The sequence below is a fragment of the Carettochelys insculpta genome, chromosome 2, assembly GCF_033958435.1.
Source record: "Carettochelys insculpta isolate YL-2023 chromosome 2, ASM3395843v1, whole genome shotgun sequence".
Classification (NCBI taxonomy): Eukaryota; Metazoa; Chordata; order Testudines; family Carettochelyidae; genus Carettochelys; species Carettochelys insculpta.
In genome coordinates this window covers 36,186,228-36,206,338 of record NC_134138.1, presented here as the reverse complement: position 1 = coordinate 36,206,338, position 20,111 = coordinate 36,186,228, and the positions used below count along the sequence as shown (strand labels likewise).

Here is a 20,111-nt window from a genome sequence, read left to right as displayed (position 1 = left end):
TCTTCTGGGGTTTTGTTTTGCGCATGCTTCTGTGGACCTTCTTCCGTATAAACAGACACTGAAGTTCACCATTGAAAAGTCAATTTTAGTTATGTAATTGGTGTAGTATAGAAATGGCATAATTGTCAGGGGCTACCTCTACACTTAGTAAAAACTTTGAAATGGTCATGCTAAAGGCCAAATCGAAGAATACTAATGAGGCACTGAAATGCATATTCAGCACTTCATTAACATGCCAGCAGCTGCGGCACTTCAAAAGTGCCACAGTTCAGTCCTGCGTGGCTCATCTACACTGGGGTCCTTTTCGAAAGGACCCCACCAACATCAAAATCCCCTTATTCCTATGAGCCCATTTCAGCACCTCATTAGTATTCTTCGATTTGGCCATTAGCATGGCCATTTCAAAGTTTTTACCAAGTGTAGACACAGCCAGGGTGGTTAAGCACTGAAATAAATCGCCTAGGGAAGTTGTGGAATCTCCACAATTGGAGATATTTAAGAGCAGGTTAGATGATCTAGATCATGGTTTCCCAAATTGAGGGATGTGCCCCCCGGGGGGTGGGGGGGCATGAAGAAAGAGCCAGCCTTTGCTTCCAGCCTCTTCCATTTTATATGGGTGACCCAGCACAGCTGCCATAAAAAGCAGGCAGGTGGTGAAGACCCATATGGATCTAGCTGCCTCCTGCAAAGGTGAGAGAGTGGGGGTTGGGAGTGAAGGGGGAGGTTAGATGGGAGGGCTGGGGGTGCCTGTCTCAGGTGATGGGGACAGGGTAAGAGCTGGGGGTTGGTGGTGCCTGGCTTTATGGGATGGGAGGGGCTTGAGTGGCCGGCTGGCTTGTGGGACTCGCAGGGCTTGGGTGGCTGGCTCCGGCACTGCGTGGCTCAGATAGCTTGGGCTGGCGACTGACCCCTGCAACACACAGCTTGGGCAGCTGGCAGGCAGGTGGCTGGCCCCGGCAGTGCAGGGCTTGGGCTGGCAGGCATATAGCTGGCCCCAGAAGCATGGGGTTTGGGCGGCTCAGGCTTGTGGGTCGGCAGCTGGTTCTGGCAGAATGGGGCTTTGGTGGGTGGCTTGGGTGGCTGGCCCCCAGCTTGGGTGGGTGGCTGGCCCCAGGCAGTGCAGGACTCAGGTGGCTGGAAGGCGGGCAGCTGGCCCCAGCAGCATGTGGCTCGGACTCGTGGGAGGGCAACTGGCCCTGGCAGCATGGAGCTTGGGTGGATGGCTCAGACAGCTGGAGTGGGTGGCTGGTGCCAGCAGCACAGGACTCAGGTGGCCAGCTGCAGCTCTGGCAGCACAGGTCTCAGGCAGGCGGGGCGGGGGAGGCACGCAGCGGCGCAGACAACTCTGGCCGCTGGCATAGGGCTCAGACAGCTGGCCAGCTAGGGCTGCACTAGGCATCCGCAAAGGGCCAAGAAAAACTATTTGTGCTTATTTTTAATTTTAAATAACATTGTTATATAAACTGTGTGTTTATTTTAAGTCATGAATTGAATTTTTTGTTAAAAGTAGAGTTGGATGGTGGTAAAGAAGAGGGGGAAAGGTGTGAGGGTTTCTCAAAAATTAAAAGGGGCATGATGCTGAAGTTTGGGAACCACTGATCTAGATGGTGCTTGTTCCCGCTGTGAGTGCACAGGATTGGACTCAATGACCTCTCAAGGTACCTTCTAGTCCCCATATTCTATGATTCTATGCAGTAGCAACTGATGTATGTTAACAGCATGAAAAGGTCCTCATTTATCCTATCTGAATATTTCTCCAGCAACCAAAGTTCAAGTGCTGCGACACCATATGAATAAAGACTCTAAAATAGTAGTTTTTCAGCTCTGTTATTATATTTATAACATAACCAACAGTGTTAATATTACAGCACAAAAGCTTCTCAACTATATGGTAAAAAATAAATTAAAATTACTAGTCCGATATTATCAGGTATCTGTACCCAGGGAATGACATAATTTCTAGAGGCCTGGACATCGCATCATGAAAGCACTTAGGCTAGAAGGTCCACAAACAATTTTTATTCAGATACTTTTTAAAGATAGATATTAAGACTAAGGAAGAGGGTATATCATGGGTCTCCAAAGAAATACGAAGACTTTTCGAAGTTGCTTTTGCTAATTTCTTCCCTCAGTCTACAGTACAAAATGAAAGTTATCAAAGTTCCATGCAGCTGATAAAGATTTTCTTTCTTACAAGATATAAGTGATGTAGGAACAGAAATAATTAAGTTCCATTTAACACATATATCAAAATATACCAAGTGCAGAAAAAAGAAACTGTAAACAATATTTGGTTCAGTTACAGAAATTTAAGCACTTGGAAATAAAAATCCAGGAATAATCCTTGCAGGCATAATTTTAATTAAACAGAATGTTACACTCCACACTTTATTAGTCCCTCTTGTACAACACAGTCTCTAGTAGAAAGCTGCAATAACTTTGGTGACAACGAGTATGGATCACATTACAATGAATATTGTAACAACACCACTCTCTAAAAAGCATCCAGGGTCTGGCTTCTAATAATAAATTAGAGCGTCAGGTATGCCAGATCACAGTCTTTTGTATTCTTATTTTATATACTGGCTTTAGGGACACCCAGCTCCCAGTCTGTGCTATGAATCTTTGTACACCCCTAAACGATGTTTGAGGGGAGGAGAGTTGTGGCAGTGGAGGACAAAGGTAAAGTTATGCTCCAACATTTACATTTACATCTCTAATATTCTGGGAATAGCCCTAACAGTCTGCTGTCTCTATGCATGTGGAACACCTACTGATGTCATTGAGAGAGTAACTTATCAGGATCAAGATATGACATGTAAATTTTGTTTTTAAAATACCACAGCATCTTCTACTACGGAAGTTCTCTCTCTTCAGCAGTATTTTGGGCTTCTAAGTTCAAGGTTCTTTCATTCTGTTTAAAATTTACACTGGTCATTGATACACAGGACAACATTTAACTCAACACAAATTTGTGTTAAAACCATTTTAAAGCAAAATATCTTGAGTTAAGTATTTGTAAAGAGAAATACACACACAGCCCTTCTTAACACTGAACTAAGTGATTTTTGTTATCAGCATACACAGAGGGCACAAACCTGAGCCCCAGAAGGGGTAAGATGCTAGGTGTTCATTTCTTAGGGTGTAATCCAAAACCCACTGAAGTTAATAAAAACCTTTCCACTGACTTCACTAGGCTCTAGATCAGGCCTTTTGAGCTCCTAGTGTTGATTGATATACTGAGCAGGTGATAGAGACATTCAGAAGGTCAAATATCTTGGCTTCCCAAGTAGATGAATGGTGCAGTGGCACAAGGACAGTCATTTTATATGAAGCAACAGGGGGAAAAGGGAGAGAGAGACACACACAAACAGAAGCAGGCAAGCGTCTGTATTTCAGTATATATACATTTTTCCTAAACTCCTCATTTAATACTGCTCTCTGTAAAATAAAGATAATAATCAGTAAGCTAACCAAATTCCCAAAGCATTCCATATTAACATTCCCTAGTAGGATAGCCTCCAAGCAAACAGCACTGAAAAATGGAATCAAAAGACAAAATGCTGACCTTGAATAGGAGCTGTATGTGTGTATACAGAGCAGAACTGGGCCCTATGTATTTAGAAAATGAAGATCTAGGTGCCCTGAACAGCTATGTGAGATAGAGCTATGAAGTTATTGAATCAGTTCTGTCACCACTGTATACAGTGGCACCACATCTTGTGCCAAGTGAGGCGTCTAATGAAAGCTGGTAACAGCCTGAGACTGTTATGTCACTTGTATATCTATACCATCTTTATATGTAAAGTTATAGATATTGACTTTACACCAGAACTAGAAATGTTTTAGTGCTGAGATTCACAATAGATGTGATCACCTCCCCAGTCTGGTGATATGGGCTAAACAAAGGGACAAAGATCAGATGCCCAGACATCAATTCCACATACTATGTAAATGGACTGGGGCTTGCTGGCAAACCCAGTGACCAACAGCAAAGTGCCACAGTAGCACACCTGGTCAGGTGATACTTGGGTGCCTATAGAAGAAGAAAGGAACTTTTCCATCCATATGGCAAGCTGTAAGATGGCCCTGTCAATGACCATCTTTGTCTCCAGACCTCATGAACTAAGCCTATGTGAAGTGGGGTCCCATCCCTCACAGGGTGTGTTCTCAGGAAATCAGCATATAACACTTCTGGTCTACATCAATAGTTTTAATTGATATATGTAATGTACCACTTTAAAAGTTTTTCTCTCACCCTATTCTTTTTTTCTTTCTTTCTCAATAAATCTTTAGATTCTAAAGGAATGGCACAGCATGCTGTTTCGGGTTAGATCGAAGTACATATGCCCTTGGACTGTGGCTGGACTCATTGTATCTAATGAAGCATTTTTGCCCACGAAAGCTTATGCTCCAAAATAGCTGTTACTTTATAAGGTGCCACAGGGCTTCTCCTTGATCTTCCTAGACTCTTTGGGGCCTGGAAGAATCTGTGCGGATTTTGTAAAATAGGTTTTAATCACCTCTCACCTGTGTAAAACTGTTGCTGGTTTGTGCATTAGGAGCAGCTGGAGAATCTGTGGGTTTGCTGATGTAAGGAATGTGCCAGCAGGAACTCAATGCTGCTGAAGGCTGGGAGGAATGTGTCTCCCAGAGATCATTTGCATGAGAATGCAAAGGTGTGCATATGTGATACCTTGCAAACAAAGCCTGATGGGTAGCAAGGAAGCAATGAGATTTTGTGTATTGTAAACATATTGTTGTAAAAATCACAATTTATGCTTACACTCAGTATAAGAATTGTGAAATCTTACCAATGCTGGAAGTCATTGTGAGGGACAGGGGAGTCATCATAACTGCATAAGAAATGGATTGCAGAGGGCTCCCCTGGCCTAAAGCATTGTAAAGCAGAAAGGGAGGGATATGGGTTGAACCAGCTACCTAAGTGCCTTGGCTATACAGCTGTAAGCCTGATTTGACTAACCCTCCCCACCTGTTAAAAGATAGAGCTCGATACTAGTGTTTGTATCTTTTAATGAGACTACTTTGGCAGACAGCGCGAGCTGAAGTCACAGGGTGGCAGCTGAAGCCAGTAAGAGCTGCAATCCCTTGGATGGTTGGACTGGCAGATGGCCAGCAGGAGGAGCAGCAGATGGACAGCAGGTGTGACTGGTGGCTGGCCAGTAGCTGGCAGGGAGCAAGCTGAAAGCTGGACCAGTGTGAAGGTGGCACTGCCTCTGGTGATATGTCAGGGCCAGCATGGACTGGACCAAGTTGTAAGTGGGGTGCTTGAAGGGGTGGTATAAAGAAAGTTTGGGCCTGTGGATTGGCTGTCTAAGGGTGTGTCTACATGGGCACAAATCTTTGAAATAGCCATGCTAATGGCCATTTTGAAAATTACTGATGAGGCGCTGAATTGAATATTCAGCACCTCATTAGCATTAGGACACTTCCAGCCGCAGCGCTTCAAAAGCCCTGCTTTCGAAAGCGCGCAGCTCAGCGCGGCTACATGGGGGTCCTTTTCAACAGGACCCCGCCCCTTTTGAAACCTCCTTATCCCGACCACTGATTGGAATAAGGCGATATTGAAAGGGACGGGTCCTTTCGAAAAAGACCCCCGGGTAGCCATGTGGAGCTGCGCGCTTTCGAAGCACCGTGGCTAGAAGCATCCTAATGCTAATAAGGCACTGAATATTCAGTGCCTCATTAGTAATCTTCAAAATATGGCTATTTCGAAGATTTGTGCCCAAGTAGACACAGCCTAAAGTATTGCCCTAATGAGCCTCAGAGGCAAAGGACACTGCTCAATCCATTTGAGCTGGGACCGTTACTTGAGGATTGGTTATGAACTCTGGGTGTGGTATTTCCCAAGTTTATGCCATATGATTTTTCCCACTTTTTTCATCAGAAGTTTCTTTTCTACACTCTGACTCTGTGCTTGTGAGTGGGGAAGCATTGACTCTCCGAGGCACCCAGGGGTGTGTGAATTTCCCAGGTTACTGGGTGGGGGGCTCGAGCCGGTTCTGTGTGAAATGGATGAAAAGAAACCCCTAGATGTTTAACCCAGCCCTTGTTGCTGCCAATTCCTTCCAGCGGAAGGGTTACACTTGTGTGGACTCTAGCTGGCCAGAGGGGCTGACAGGTACTTTTGTGACTGGTTTGATTTGCCTCAGTGAGAAGGAAATCACAGCCTGGGCTGTAAGTGGCCCAATTTTAAGCAATTTACTCAGGGTTGGTTCTCTTAGCTGTTCCCAGAATGCCCCTGTAGAAGAGCACCTACAACAATGGGTGTCACAAACTTGCAGAGCTTGAGAAGGACTCTGATCTGGTCTATACTAGGGAACAAAGTTGATCCAAGATATGCAATTCTAGCTACTGTGTTGGCGTAGCTAGAATCAAGGTATCAGAATCGACTTTCTGCCCTAGTGTAGATCTTGGCTCTTCGGGCTCGCACCACTGTTCCTTTCTTTGTGCAATAGCGTAGAGTACCTGGGTTGACAGCCAAGCCCAGGCAGATTGATTTTGCTACATCTCCACCTGCAGGGAAAAAAAAACAAAACCCACAACAAACTCCAGAAGATCAATCACAATGCTTCGAATGCCAACCAAGTAGAGACATACCCTCTGTTTCAGATGACACAATTCAAGCAAATAGAATGAAGGCTGTGAAAAAGCTTTTGACATCAAATGTGGAAGCAATTTTAAAACACATTTCTCTGACACAGTAACTCTCAATAAAAGAAAATATAAACTAGGAGTCGAGGCAATATTCGAACAAAACATTACTTCTGTTGAAAACAGATATAAAGATAGGGAAACTAACAAATAAGGATTATAATCTATTATAAGAACCTCATATTTTGTCTCCGCATTGTTGACCCACTAAAATAATGCAAATTTCTCTGTTTTCCACCCCTGGAAATATACAATAAGCATGAAATTTAACAACGATCCACTTTCAGTAGCTGACCTAACACATCCTACGTCACTATCCTAGCGAAAAATTATTTCAGTCATGACAAAGTACTGCACGCTAACTGCCTACAGTGAATGAAGTCGTCTCTCTCTCTCCTATGAGCCTGTACAGTCCCTCAGACTCAGTTATTGCAGCTAGCGACAAACAGCTTATTCAAGCTGATAAAAATAAGTATATATGTATGGCTAAATTCTGTTTGCTTTACTGACACAAGCACTTATCCTGATCTCACGTTAGGTACCAACCAATAGCTGGACAAATCAGCAAATGGTCTGAAGTGGACTATGCATGTGGATAATATGAATAGGATACAGTAGCAGAGAATCTTCTGCTGCAGGCACAGTGAGTTTACAATGTAAACACTGTGAACATAGAGGCCAAAACAAGAACATAAGCCTCAGCTTAGGCTCTGAAGTCCCATTTTTGAAAATCTTGGCCAGAATTTTCTGAGTAACAACGGGGCCCCTATTGTAACCATGGTTTGCCATCTAGCTCCTAGATGACTGGTAATACTATTTATAATTTTTAGCAAGGAGATATTGCAGATGAAACTAAAAGCCAGAAAACTAAGTTACATTTGAAATTAAACCGCTCTTGTAGCCCAAACAGCCCTCTACTGCAACTGATCATCAAACCATATACTTCTTTAAGGCATCTCAGCTAACCAACTATTTCTGTATAGTTTCCTGTCAATTGGTTAAGAATGTAAAACAAAGATGAATGCACAGATTGAGGGGGAAAAAAAAAGTATCAGCCCTGCTAAAAGGCAAAATTAAAAGTGACATTAAAAAGATGAGCTTTCATAAAATAAAAAGGATGTCTCTTCTCCCCTCCAACTAACTTGCTTCACAGCTTCACAAAGTTGTTTGCTGTGACGTTGTATCCCTAGCGATCCTAGGCCATGTCTGTACTAGACATAGAAGTTGATCGCTAATGCACAATTTCAGCTACGCAAATTGTATAGCTAAAACCAACTTATCAGTAGTCCACTTCAATGTCTGTGTACACATAAGAAGATCCTTAGGAGTATTTTTCCCAGCTACCGTCCTTAATCCTCGCTGCTCGTGAGTAGTGCTGGCGTCACCTTTGACCCTGGAAAGGGCCATTTCTCACATGTGCAAAATAAAACCCCTGAAGATTGACCCAGAACGGGTCCATCTTCTGCAGTAGGATAGATGTAGTCCTAGGATATTAGAGAGCCAGAGTGGCTGACACAATATCCTTAGACTAACATCTGTTGGCGAGAGAGAGAAAGAATGAGGCTCTTGTAAAGCCTTTTTGGGAATTCTAGCTATTGAATTTGCCGTCTACATATTATGACACTGCAGGTGGGGTTAAACCTTGTCTCTTTCACCAATAGAGTTTGGTCCCATAAAGATATTACCTCACCCACTTCGTCTCTCTTTTATTAAAAAGGCAGACAACAGACTCTAGGCCAGTGTTTCTCAACCAGGGGTACATGTATCCCTGGGGGGACACCAAGGTCTTTTGGGGGGCGCATCAACTCACCTAGTTATTTACCTAGTTTTACAACAGGCTACATAAAAAACACTAGTAAAGTTAGTACAATCTAAAAGTTCATTCAGACAATGACTTGTTTCTACTATTTCATATGCCTTATGCTGAAATGTAAGTACCATATTTTTATTCCAATTCATTTATTTGATAATAAGATGGTGGAAAGTCATTAAGTTTACAGTAGTAGTATTCTGTGATATTTTTGCATGTTTTTCTAAGTGAAGTGTAACTTGGAGCTGTGCAAAACAAATCTAACTCCTGAAAAGGGTACCATGATCTGGAAAGGTTGAATGGCACTTGTTCAAAACCTCAGATTACCTTAGGACCATGTTTCTCAACCAATGGAATGCACACCCTTAGGTGTGTGCAAGAAAAATCTGGAGGTATGTAGAGGTCAGTGCCAAGGGGTCACCCCCTCCAGGGAGGAAAAGATCACAGCACCTCGCTAATGACTCAGGGTGGTCAGTATAGGGCTCTGCACCTCTTGCAAGACTGAGCAAACAACTACACAGTCTCCAGGCACCTCGCCCTGAAGCAGGGCAGTGCAGCAGTCAACACAGCTCAGCACCTCTCAGCAGGACTAAGCAACAGTGTGTAAGCCCTGGCCCTGGGGCAGCAGTTAGTAAGGCTCAGCACCTTTCCACAGGGCATACGCCCTGGCCGTGGGCAGCAATTAGTAGGGATCAGTACCCTTCCGCAGCGTTGAGCAATATAGCATAACCCCGGCTCTGGGGCAGGGTGAGGCAGCAGTTAGTAAGAGTCAGTGCCTTTCAGCTGGGCTGAGCAACAGTGTATATGACCTGGCACAGGGCAAGGAAGCAGTTAATAAGATCAGCCGCTTCCAGCAGGGCTGAGTAACAGTGTAGAAGCCCTGGCATTAGGGTAGGGTAGGGTAGGGTAGGTAGCAGTCAACAAACCTCAGCTCTGGGCAGCAGGGCTAAGCGCACTAACAATATATGAACTGTTTGCCCTAGTACAGGGTACAACAGTAGTCTGGGGAAGGCTCAGCTCCTTTTTAATAGGGTTCAGCAAGCAAACAGTACTCAAGTGGCACCCTTGAAGCAGGGTAGAGCAGCAGGCACGCCACCAAGGCAGTGTGGGTTTGGAGAGGTGAGGGCCTACCTCTCTAGAGGGAAAGTGAGGAGGGCGCAGGCCCACCCACTCCACTGCACCTGAGCCCGGGGCCCTGGCAGCAGCTCACACCAGTAGCTGGGTCAGTGGTGATCCAGCCAGCAACACGCTGACATGGGGTCTAGCAGAGCATTCCTTGGGTTGCTTCCTATGTCTACCTCCTTCTGCGTGGGTCATACTCCAAGTGCTCCCAGAGATCAGGGAGGTCCACATCCTCCAGGTAAGTAGCCATGAGCAAGTTTGGAAACTTGGGCATGTCCACGTTGTTGTGGTAGGTGACAGGACCAGAGGCTTGGGCAGGCCATGGATCTGGATAGCTGGCAGGTTCTCAGGTTTGGGCAGGTCTGAGCCCTGGGGGTAGCTGGCAGGCTCTAAAGCTAGGACAGGTGGCTCGAGATCCAGGAATTCCGGGTAGCAGGCCAGCGGCAGGCCCAGCTGCACCTCTAGGCTTCAGTCAGAGCAGCTGGCTGACCAGTCTTACAGGGGCTCTTTGGCTCCCACTTTCAGATGCCTGGGCAGTGGCCTCTGCTCACCTCAGAGGCCACCCTTTTAAAGAGCCCTGGGCTCTGTCTGGCACTTCCTGCCCCAAGTGTCACTCTCTGCAGGGCATGGCACAGGTGCTCTGGGCCTGCCCACCCACCCAGGCCTCTGGGAGGCTCCCTCTGCCTCTGAGTCAGGGGAAGGTCACTGCACCTCACTACAGGGTACTTACAATTTTTTTTAAAAAGGGGTACTTTATAAAAAAGATCAGAAACACTGCCCTAAGCCAAACATTGCCTTCAACCCATGAAGGAAGCCCCTTGTATGCAAGGTCTTGAAACAAATTTTGAAAGACAAAGTAGCTAAGCACATAGGCCATTTCTACACAGGCCACTTTCTTTGAAAGTGGCATGGTGAGACACGGCCTGAAATGTGCTAATGAGGTGCGGATGCAAATTCCCCACACCTCATTAGAATACGGTCACATGATTTGGAGTCCAGAAGACCGCTCCTTCCGGAAGCTCCCCCGGGGCCGAGCTTCTACACGGCGTTTTGGAGTCCAGAAGAACGGTCTTCCGGACTCCAAATCATGTGACCGTATTCTAATGAGGTGTGGGGAATTTGCATCCGCACCTCATTAGCATATTTCAGGCCATGTCTCACCATGCCACTTTCAAAGAAAGTGGCCTGTGTAGAAACGGCCATACAGATAAGAGGTAATTGAAATAAATCACAGCACGGCTAACATCCCATCCAATGGAGGGTAGAGGTTGGAGGAAGAGAAGTGCATCACTGTCAGCTGACAAGCAGCACCTACTGAAGACACACATACTTGTTGAATAAAGATTATTTCCCATACATACTGTTAAATAAAGTTTAAAGAATGTCTAATATGCATTGGACAGCAGCAGTCTATTTCAAAATGTATTTTATCAAGAATTTAATGAATAAAGATAATAATTATAAATTAAAATATAAAGTATATATACATAAATATAATAGATAATAATACCTGTACATTGTATTATCTTTGTGAGAGTTTGGAAAGAGCTACTACCACAAAGGCTGTGTCTACACCAGCCCAAAACTTTGAAATGGCCATGCAAATGGCCATTTTGAAGTTTACTAATGAAGCGCTGAAATACATATTCAGTGCCTCATCAGAATGCCGGCAGCCGTGGCACTTCAAAATTGACGCGGCTCGTCCAGACAGGGCCCCTTTTTCGAAAGGGCCCCGGCAACTTCGAAATCCCCTTATTCCTAACAGCAGACAGTGTAGACACAGCCAAATTGTATGAGTACATTGTAACATTACATATGCGATACATTGCACAAACATTTATTAACTCTCCCTGATAAAAAAAAGAGTCTTCTAGAGGAGCAAGACAGAAATCATTTCACAAAATTAAATATAAGCTCAACAAGTACTAATACCCGTACTCCAGGCCAGAGTTTATGGAGCAAAAGTAAGTGGTTTTTTTTGCACTGTTGAGTGGTATTTCCTTCCATGCCGCCTGCCTGCTTTTATGACTGCAGTACTATTAGCATTCCCAGAGGTCCTAACCCCTTTTAGTTTCTGCCGGCTACCTGCCTGACACAACATTAACGGTCCCTAGAAGATTCTGTTCCTGTCAGTGGCAGAGGGAGAAGAGCCTGAAGCCTTCTGGTATGCATCAGGGACAGCACAAGCAACGGAAAGAAGGACAGACGAGGAAAATTAACAGTTTCAGAAGCTCTAGGGACACAAACAGCAGTCACAAGTACACTGGGCTAAAGAGGAGAGCTGAGTGTACATTTTTTAAAAAACGGTGTTTTCCACAGACGAGCACAGCAGCAATGATAAAATAAGAATGGCGGGCAGAGACTTTTCAGGGGAAGAAATAAGGGAAAGGAATTATTCCAGGTGTGGATTTACTTGCAGTTGCTATTTATACAGGCAATTTTTATTTCTTTGTATTTTAGTGTATATAATGCTGGTTATCACAAGGAAGGGCTCTAGATCTTCCATGCTAATGCTCACAGGCCTTTTTCATGATTAGAAAGTTGATCTCCTCATGATGTTTGCACCTCTTCCAAAGTTATTACTTGCGAAATTTAACCTCCATTGCTGCATGTATCACTTTTAAGCCAAAGGATGAAGGTCCCTGTTCTGACGTTCTTATGATTCAAACTGGACATGCTGTTTAGAATGAATCCTCCTTCAAGCAGTTAAAAGCTGCTGTCAAATCCTCCCTCATCCTTTTCTGCTGCATGCCAAATAAGCCCAGTTCCCTCAGCCCCTCCTCGTAAGTCATGTACAACAACCCCCGAACAATTTTTTTGCCCTCCATGGAACTCTCCCTAACTTGTCCAGATCCTTTTGACTCAAAAGCGGATGCATTATTTCAGCTATGGCCTCACCAGTGCTGAACAGAGGGGAATAATCACTTCCCTCGACCTGCTGGCATCTCTAACTAATACAGGCCAATATGCCATTAACCTTCTTGGCAAAAAGGGCACACAGGTGATTAATATCCAGCTTCTTGTCTATTGTAATCCCAAGGCCCTTTTCTGAAGAACTGCCACATTGCCAGTCAGTCCCCAGCCTGTAACAGTGCATAGAATTCTGCACTTGTTCTTCTTGAACATTAAGAGATTTTATGGAAAGATGAGTAGGAACCCTTTTTTCAACCCACTATTTTTGAGATAATACCCTTTATTCATGAAATGATAATCTAACAGAACATGGCATTAAGCCCCGAAACATATCAAAGGTAAGAATGCAGTGATATAACCATGTATGAGTACTATAAGTGTTATTCCTCAGCAAGGAAAGATAACTATTCTTGAATGTATTTTAACTATTCTACTACAGTATATTCATGGCAGTGCCTTATTAGCATATCCCAAAGTGCCACACTACCACTTCCCCTCCAAAAGGAGGGGCTAGTGTGGCCACAGCCTACTCATACTCCCACACGATCAGTAGGACTATTCACAATGCAGAAAATTAAACATGTACATCTGTTTTGCAGGATAGGATCTGAAAGTAGGCTAGATTCTAAAGAAGCAATTGTCTAATATTAGATATTTGGTTTAAAATTTTCCATGTCATAAAGGGTAATCAGCTATGTATTTTAAACAATCTTGGAAAAGTAGGTCTTTTGCTAAGACTGAACGTGTACTGTGATTCAAGAGCTACAATTTATTTCTGCACTCTGATACATTAATGAGCTAATGTACTTTCCACAGGACCACTGTCCTGCACAATGCATAAGTAGCTAAATATTTCCCAGTAGTCAATGCAGCATTTTTCTATTCTTTGGAAGAAGGTTGAACTTTCAAACAATAAATCGACATCACTTGTACACTAAAGATTGCAGCCACCATTTTTCTACCTGAACACATTGGTATACATTTTGCTACTGATCCACACACTGAACCTTAAATAAGTATGGATTTCTGTGTTAAAAAAAAACAAAAAACAAAACCAGTTCGTGACCCAAGCCTTTAATCTAGCTCCTTTGGCTCCAGGCTTGTCCATATTTTCTAGACAAACACAGCTTTTAAGACTCTTTCTTCATCTACATGTACCTCTAATAAACTATTCTGTTGTAATAAAGATGCCAACTTTTTAGCAATGGATAGGAAAGAAAAGCCTTTTGACTCTGAAATGGAAACATCTGGTGTCACTTACAGACATATACAAAAACCAGATACTGTATTTCAGTGGAAACCAATTTTCATTTTTATCTGCAAAGCACTATGGAATCCTAAGGCACCCAGTGAATTAATAATAATAAAATTGGGGCATTAAATGTGTTCACTATTCCTATCAGTGACTAGACTAAGTATATAAGGAAAAGCCACTGAACGCCAATGTATTACTGGCAGCCAAACAAGTTACACGCCCAAAACTCGGCTTAATACATTCATACAAACTTCACATACACCAGTGGAGTTACTCTTAATTTATCCTGGGGTAAAATGATAGGAAATAAATCAGGCCATCTATCTCTGCTTTTGCAAAGTCACGCTGTGTTTGGGTGCTGGTACCTGAACAGAAGCTATTGCTGCTGATGGTCCTTGCTGAGCCTCCAGAAGAGCTGTGGGGGTTGAACTCTCTACTCTCCTCCTCTGAGAAAGGTGACTCAGAAGCTGGAGACACTTTCTGTTGCTGCTGCTGCTGCTTCTGAGGGGATACATAAGGCCGAAGGAGCAGCCGGGGGATGCGGCTGCGAGATATCTCCTTCTCCTGCTGAAGTTTCTGCTCCTACTCAAAAGCAAACAAGATGGACGCAAGACATTATCTGCATAAATATCATCCCCTGCTGTGTAACCCCAAATCATAAATACCCTTCCAAACGCCCCAGCAGTAAGCTCCTACTCACAACCTTCCCCCACGTTCCAAAACTACCCTCTTCCAAACAACTGTTCCACAAATATCCCAGTGTAACCTCCCTCACACAAGCACCCATCATCCCAAATACCGAGGGATAACCCATCCCAGCTCACATTTGAGCTCCTCTCTTGATATGTACACAGATGGAAACTCCCGCATGGGGAAGGATCAGGGGGAGATGACAGATGCATTTGGCTCTTCAGAGACATCATGTCCCCCCATGTTAACAGCTTTTAAGTGCATAGAACATTGTTACAAGGAAGAAAGAGAAAAAAAATGTGCTCCTTTAAATCTGAGAATAAGACAAGAAGCAATGGGCTTAAATTTCAGCAAGGGAAATTTAGGTTAAACATTAGGAACATCTTCTTGACAGGTTGGCCAAGAACTGGAATAAATTGGAAAGAATGGAGGTTGTGGAATCTCCAACACTGGAGGTTTTTAAGAACAGCTTAGACAAACATCTGTCAGGAATGATCTACTTATTATTTCATCCTACCTTGAGGGCAGATCACTGGGGTAGATGACGACCCATTGAGGTTCTGTCCAACAGTACCTTTCTGTGATTCTATGACTCAGCCCCTTTCACCCAGTGATGGTGGCAGTAACCTCTTGTCCTGCTACTGGTGGAAGGTGGCCCCAAATGACTACTTCCTACCAGGCCTTTGCTGATGCAACAGAGGGCCTGGTTACCATCTCTCCGGGGCAATCCCAAAACAGCACCCTCTAGCCATTTCCTGCCAGACATGACCTACACTCCTCAAAGCCCCTGCCAGCCCCAAATCTACTCTCCTCAAGTCCTCCTGCTAGCTCTGAACCTCTGCCACTCCTTACCTCTTCTCTGCAGAGCCCCTGTCAATGCAGTGCCCAAACAAGCCCCAGTCACCCTCCTCAGGGCCCCTGTACCTCTGCTAGCCCCAATCCTTCCTCCTACCCTCCTGCCCCTGCCACATCAATCCTCCCTTCACAGACCCCCATCAGCCCAATCCCTCTTCTTCAGACTGCCCTACCCTGCCAGCCCCAATCCGTGGGTGACCAGGTGTCCAGTGACCAGGCATCCAGCCCCAATACCTTGCATGACTAGGAATTCGCAGTCAAAAAGGAACCCTGGCAGCTCCAGTCAGCACCACCAACTTGGCCATTACAAGTCCAGTTGGCGGTGCTGCCAGGCCAAGGCAGGCTAGTCTCCACTTGTCCTAGTGCCACACTGTGCCCGGAAAACTGTCAGCAGGACTGGCTTTTAGATAGGAGGAACAGACCACACATGCTGCCTACACCCTGTGCAATGGCTCCACACTTCTGTTGGCCGGGAACCAGTCAATGGCAGCTGAGAGTGCTGGTGCCTGTGGACAGCACACAGGAGCCTCCTAATCCCCGCCCAGGCACTGGATCTGCTGACTGCTTTCCGTACACAGCACAGAGCCAGGACAGACAAACAGCCTACCTCAGCCTCACTGTACTGCTGACTGGAGCCACCTGAGGTAAGCTTGTGCCCCATTCCTGAGCCCCAAGTTCCAGCCATATCACTCCCAACCTCATTGCCCTGTCCTGCACCACATCCCCAGTGCCTTCACCCCTCGTCAGAGCACTCATCTGCATCAACCAAGGGCCCCCTCTCACACTCCAAACCCCTTTGTCCCATTCCCACCCCAGAGCGTCCACATGCAGAATGAATGTTATTATGCGTCACACGTCTCGATATCGATGCACAGAAAAATTCATTCTGCACACAGACATAAAGAGTTAGAGGGAACACTGCTCCCTGCCATAGCTCAGAGCACCCCAACCCCTTCAGCCCCAGGCCTATGGCAAAGCCTGCACACCCAACAGGAACCCTCACTCTTCTACAGCCCAGCTCCCTGCCCCAGCCTCAGTGAAAGTGAGCGAGGGTGGGGGAGAAGGAGCTACCAAGGGAGGAGGAATGTAGTGCAATGGGTGGGGCCTCAGGAAAGGGGCAGGGTGAGGGTGTTTCTTCAGTTTGGGGCTACTAGAAAGTTGGCAAGGTTATGGATACCTCCTCCCACGCCCTGCCCTGTCAGCCCCACTCCACCTCTGCAGACCTCCCCATCCCTGGGGTGGGCAGGTGGGGGGAGCTGTCAGAAAGGGGGACTGAGCCTGGCAGGGGGATAGGACTAGCAAGAGAATCAGTCTCAATATTGCCCTCTTCAGACCCCCTGTTCTTCAACTCCTGACTCCCGTCCTCCGAGCCCCTGCCAGCTCTCAGCGCCCACCTCTGCCAGGCCCCAGCCCCACTTCTCAGATCCCCTACCTGCCCCCCGCCCCCTCCTCACCGCCCCTGCCAGCCCCACCCCACCTCCTCCGAGCCTGGATCTCAGAGCCCCGCACCCCACCAGCTCTGACCCCATCACCCCCAATCCCTCCCCTGCCAGCCTCACTCCCCCCCTCCCCAGACCCCGGCTCCGCCCCGCACCTGTGCTCCTGTCCCCCGGGGCCCATCTCCCGGGACTCGCCGCCTGCGGCCGAAGGACTCCGGGGCCGCCCCGCCGGCCCTGCTCACCTTGCCGCCCTCGCGGAGCGGTCCCATCCCGCCTCGGTGGGGCGCGGCCCGGCTGCACCTGGCGGGGAGAGAGCAGACGGGACAGGCGCTGAGCGGGAGCTACCGCAGGGCCGCTCCGCTCCGCCCGAGCCCAGCCTAGCCCAGCCCGCCGCTCCCCCGCCCCGACACGTGGTACCGCCGCCGCAGCCCGGCGCTGCAGCAGCCTGCCGGGCTGGCCGCTCCCTGCTGCCCGGCTGTAGCCTGCGGGGAGGGCTCGGGGCCCGCCCCGTCCGGCGGCTTAGCCTGTCGCCGCGCCCAGAGAGCGGCACTGCCATTGCCGCCAGGTGCAGCCGCCCGCCCGGCCTTTGGGCGGGGAGAGGCCAGTGCAGACCCCGGCTTCCTCTGCTGGGGGCCGCCGCCCGCAGCGCCTTTCCCGGCATTAGCTGCAGGGAAGGAAGGCCGGAGCTCTTTGCTGTTCCCGGCCACCTGTCGCTGGGAGGGAGAATTGCCGCTTCGCAGCACCGTGCAAGCCTGCCCGGCTCCTCACGTCGTATTTGTCCTAGGCAGCCGCTTTAAGCATCGGCGAGCAACGTCTGCAGGACTTCCCTAGCGTCGGAGTGTCTGCCTTACGCTGATCTCCGGGGGCAGGAAACTGGAGCGTCTTCCTAAGGAGATGTGTGCTGGGGTCTCCTTGCAGATCAGAGATTACCCTAGGGAATTATTAGGGGAGGGGTTTGTTTTCAGCTGTGCCAGTCCAGTGGCACACCAAGTTTGACTGGGATTGCTGGGATATGTATTTTAAATAATAAGTATTTAAAAGCTGCTGTGCAGAAATTGGTGTGGGGAGGGCTGGGAACCACAGGCGTCAGAGTGAAGGGTGATGTGCTTTTTCGAAACCTGCAGGAGCACACGTTGAACGGTCTCCTTTGCACCAACAGACCTTGTTGGGTTGGTTGTTAAATACACAATTAGATTATTAATTTATTAACCTAATATTGGGATTAGAGCCACATGGTCTTCACTGCTCCAGGCTATGCTCTTCCAATTAAAGTCAAACCAGCTCTTGCCTGATATTGCCAGAATTCTTATTTTAGCTCATCCTTGTAAATCAAAGTACATTATAATGTACTTTGAAATCTTTGGATGAAAGGTGCCCTATACTTGGAAAATATTACACAAGTGTATTTATTGGAATATACATTGAGGGAGCCAAACAGAAATACATCTGGAAATGTCTCAGACATCAACCTCCTGCAGTGACACCAATTCCCCTACTGAAAATGCAAGACTGCAAGCTTACATCAACATGACAAAAATAAAATTCAGTCCTCCATCTGAGTAGAAAATGGACTCCTCTTGCTTGTTTTTCTAGTGAGCTGTACATGGTATGGCATGAAATCTCCCATATGCACTAGCAAAGCTGTTGCAGCAAGAGAGAGAGCAGAGGAAGCTGTGCAGCATTGCTATCACCATAGCAACTCTGCTAAGGAGAAGATTTAATATCCACTCATAGTCCTCTCTATAGCTTTCCATCTGAGTTTGAACCAGTTATCTGCCTGGCATTCTAAGGAATAAGTTATGTATGAAATGACATATTTATGCTGCCTTAAGAGACCTAAGTGCATGTTGCCTTTTCTCTCTTCCTGGGATGTTTTTTCATTAGAATTTCTAGGATAACATAGAAGTGATGAAACAGTCATTAGTGTTCAAGCAAACATTTTGTTCCCAATACTCCATATACATGGGAATAATTTCAAGGATTTAAAGTCAAATAATATTTGTTCAAATGATATTGAACAAATTTGTTCAAATAATATTTGTTCAAATAATATTGACTCTCCATTACATAATCCTCTTTATGGAAGAAGGAAAGATTCCAGAGGCCTGGAAAAGGGGTTAATATAGTGCCAATCTATAAAGAAAGGGAAATAAGAACAACTCGGGGAACTACAGACCATTCAGCTTAACTTCAGTATCCATGAAGATAGTGGAGCATAAAAATAAAATTAATCAATTTGCAAACCTTGGAAGGCAATAAGTGACCACCATCAGCATGGATTGTTAAGAATAAACCATGTCAGAACAACCTGATAAGTTTCTTTGACAGGGTAACTTGACTCAAGTAAATTTTTTGAGACTGACTGGAATGAACTCATAAAAAGTAAGGAAATACAACCTAGATGGAGCTACTGCAAGAAGGGTGCATATTTGGATACAAAACCATTGCCTGAGAATAGTCAAGCTGGAAGAGCATTTCAAATGGAATCCTACAGGACTCAAATGTGTATCCTGTTCTCCTCAATATCTTCATCAGTGATTTAGGGTATGTCTACACTACAAAATTAGGTCAAATTTGTTAAGGTCAATTTTCTAGCTCCCGGTTTTATAAAGTTGCGGGTGTATGTCCATGCTGGCACATAAAGTTGACCGAGTGTGTCCCCGTTTGCAATGCTAGCATTGACTTTGTCAGCAATACAGTGTAGGTACCTATCCCACAGTGCCTGCTGCCCCATTGTATTGTGGGTTTCTGAACCAGTGCCTGACAAGACAAAAATGAGCCATGGGTGGTTCTGGATGTATCATCAGTATCCCGTATTGCATTTCTCTCCTCCTCTCTTGGAAAGCATCAGCAAAAAGTGTTTTGGCGCTCTTATTTCATATCTGTACAGATGCCATTGCAAGGCTAGCATGGAACCCATACCACTTAAAACTGTCATGGTGGCAAGTATTATGAGCACCTCATGCATTGTACTATGTTATTTGCAGAACCCAGGCAGCCATAGAACGAAGAACACTCTGAAGAGGACATGGATGTACAGTGGACCCCGACTTACACAGTTTCGACTTACATGTTACTTGCTTACACAAGTCGAAATCATGAGTGGTGGGGAACTGGGACCCAGATGACAGCTTTGCTCCTGGCTCCCCTCCACTTTCAGGAGTTGGGCAATCAATAACCTTCTGGTAGGAAAGATAATGACTTGAGAAATGTGCAGGACATAGTGGATGGTTTTGCTGTGACGGGATTCCTTAAGTGCAGCAGGGTGATAGGTAGAACACACATCCCTGTCTTGGTACCAGAACACCTGTCCACATAGTACAAAAACCTCAAAGGGTACTTCTGCATGGTA

General features: G+C 46.0%; 1 protein-coding gene across 2 annotated transcripts in view; it reads right to left on the bottom strand.

The window, feature by feature from the left end:
- The window catches only part of SYBU (syntabulin), a 65,102-nt gene extending 47,967 nt beyond the window's left edge, over positions 1–17,135 (bottom strand). The window contains exons 1-2 of one of the 2 annotated variants that reach the window (XM_074985648.1): positions 17,002–17,135; positions 14,141–14,357 (exon numbers count right to left, since the gene is read on the bottom strand). In XM_074985648.1, coding sequence (XP_074841749.1) covers positions 14,141–14,357; positions 17,002–17,028 — 244 coding nt within the window. In that variant the 5' untranslated portion in view covers positions 17,029–17,135. Of the gene's footprint in view, positions 1–14,140; positions 14,358–16,914 lie in introns of both variants that reach the window. The other variant, XM_074985647.1, reaches the window with a different exon arrangement.
- Positions 17,136–20,111: the final 2,976 nt, after the last annotated feature.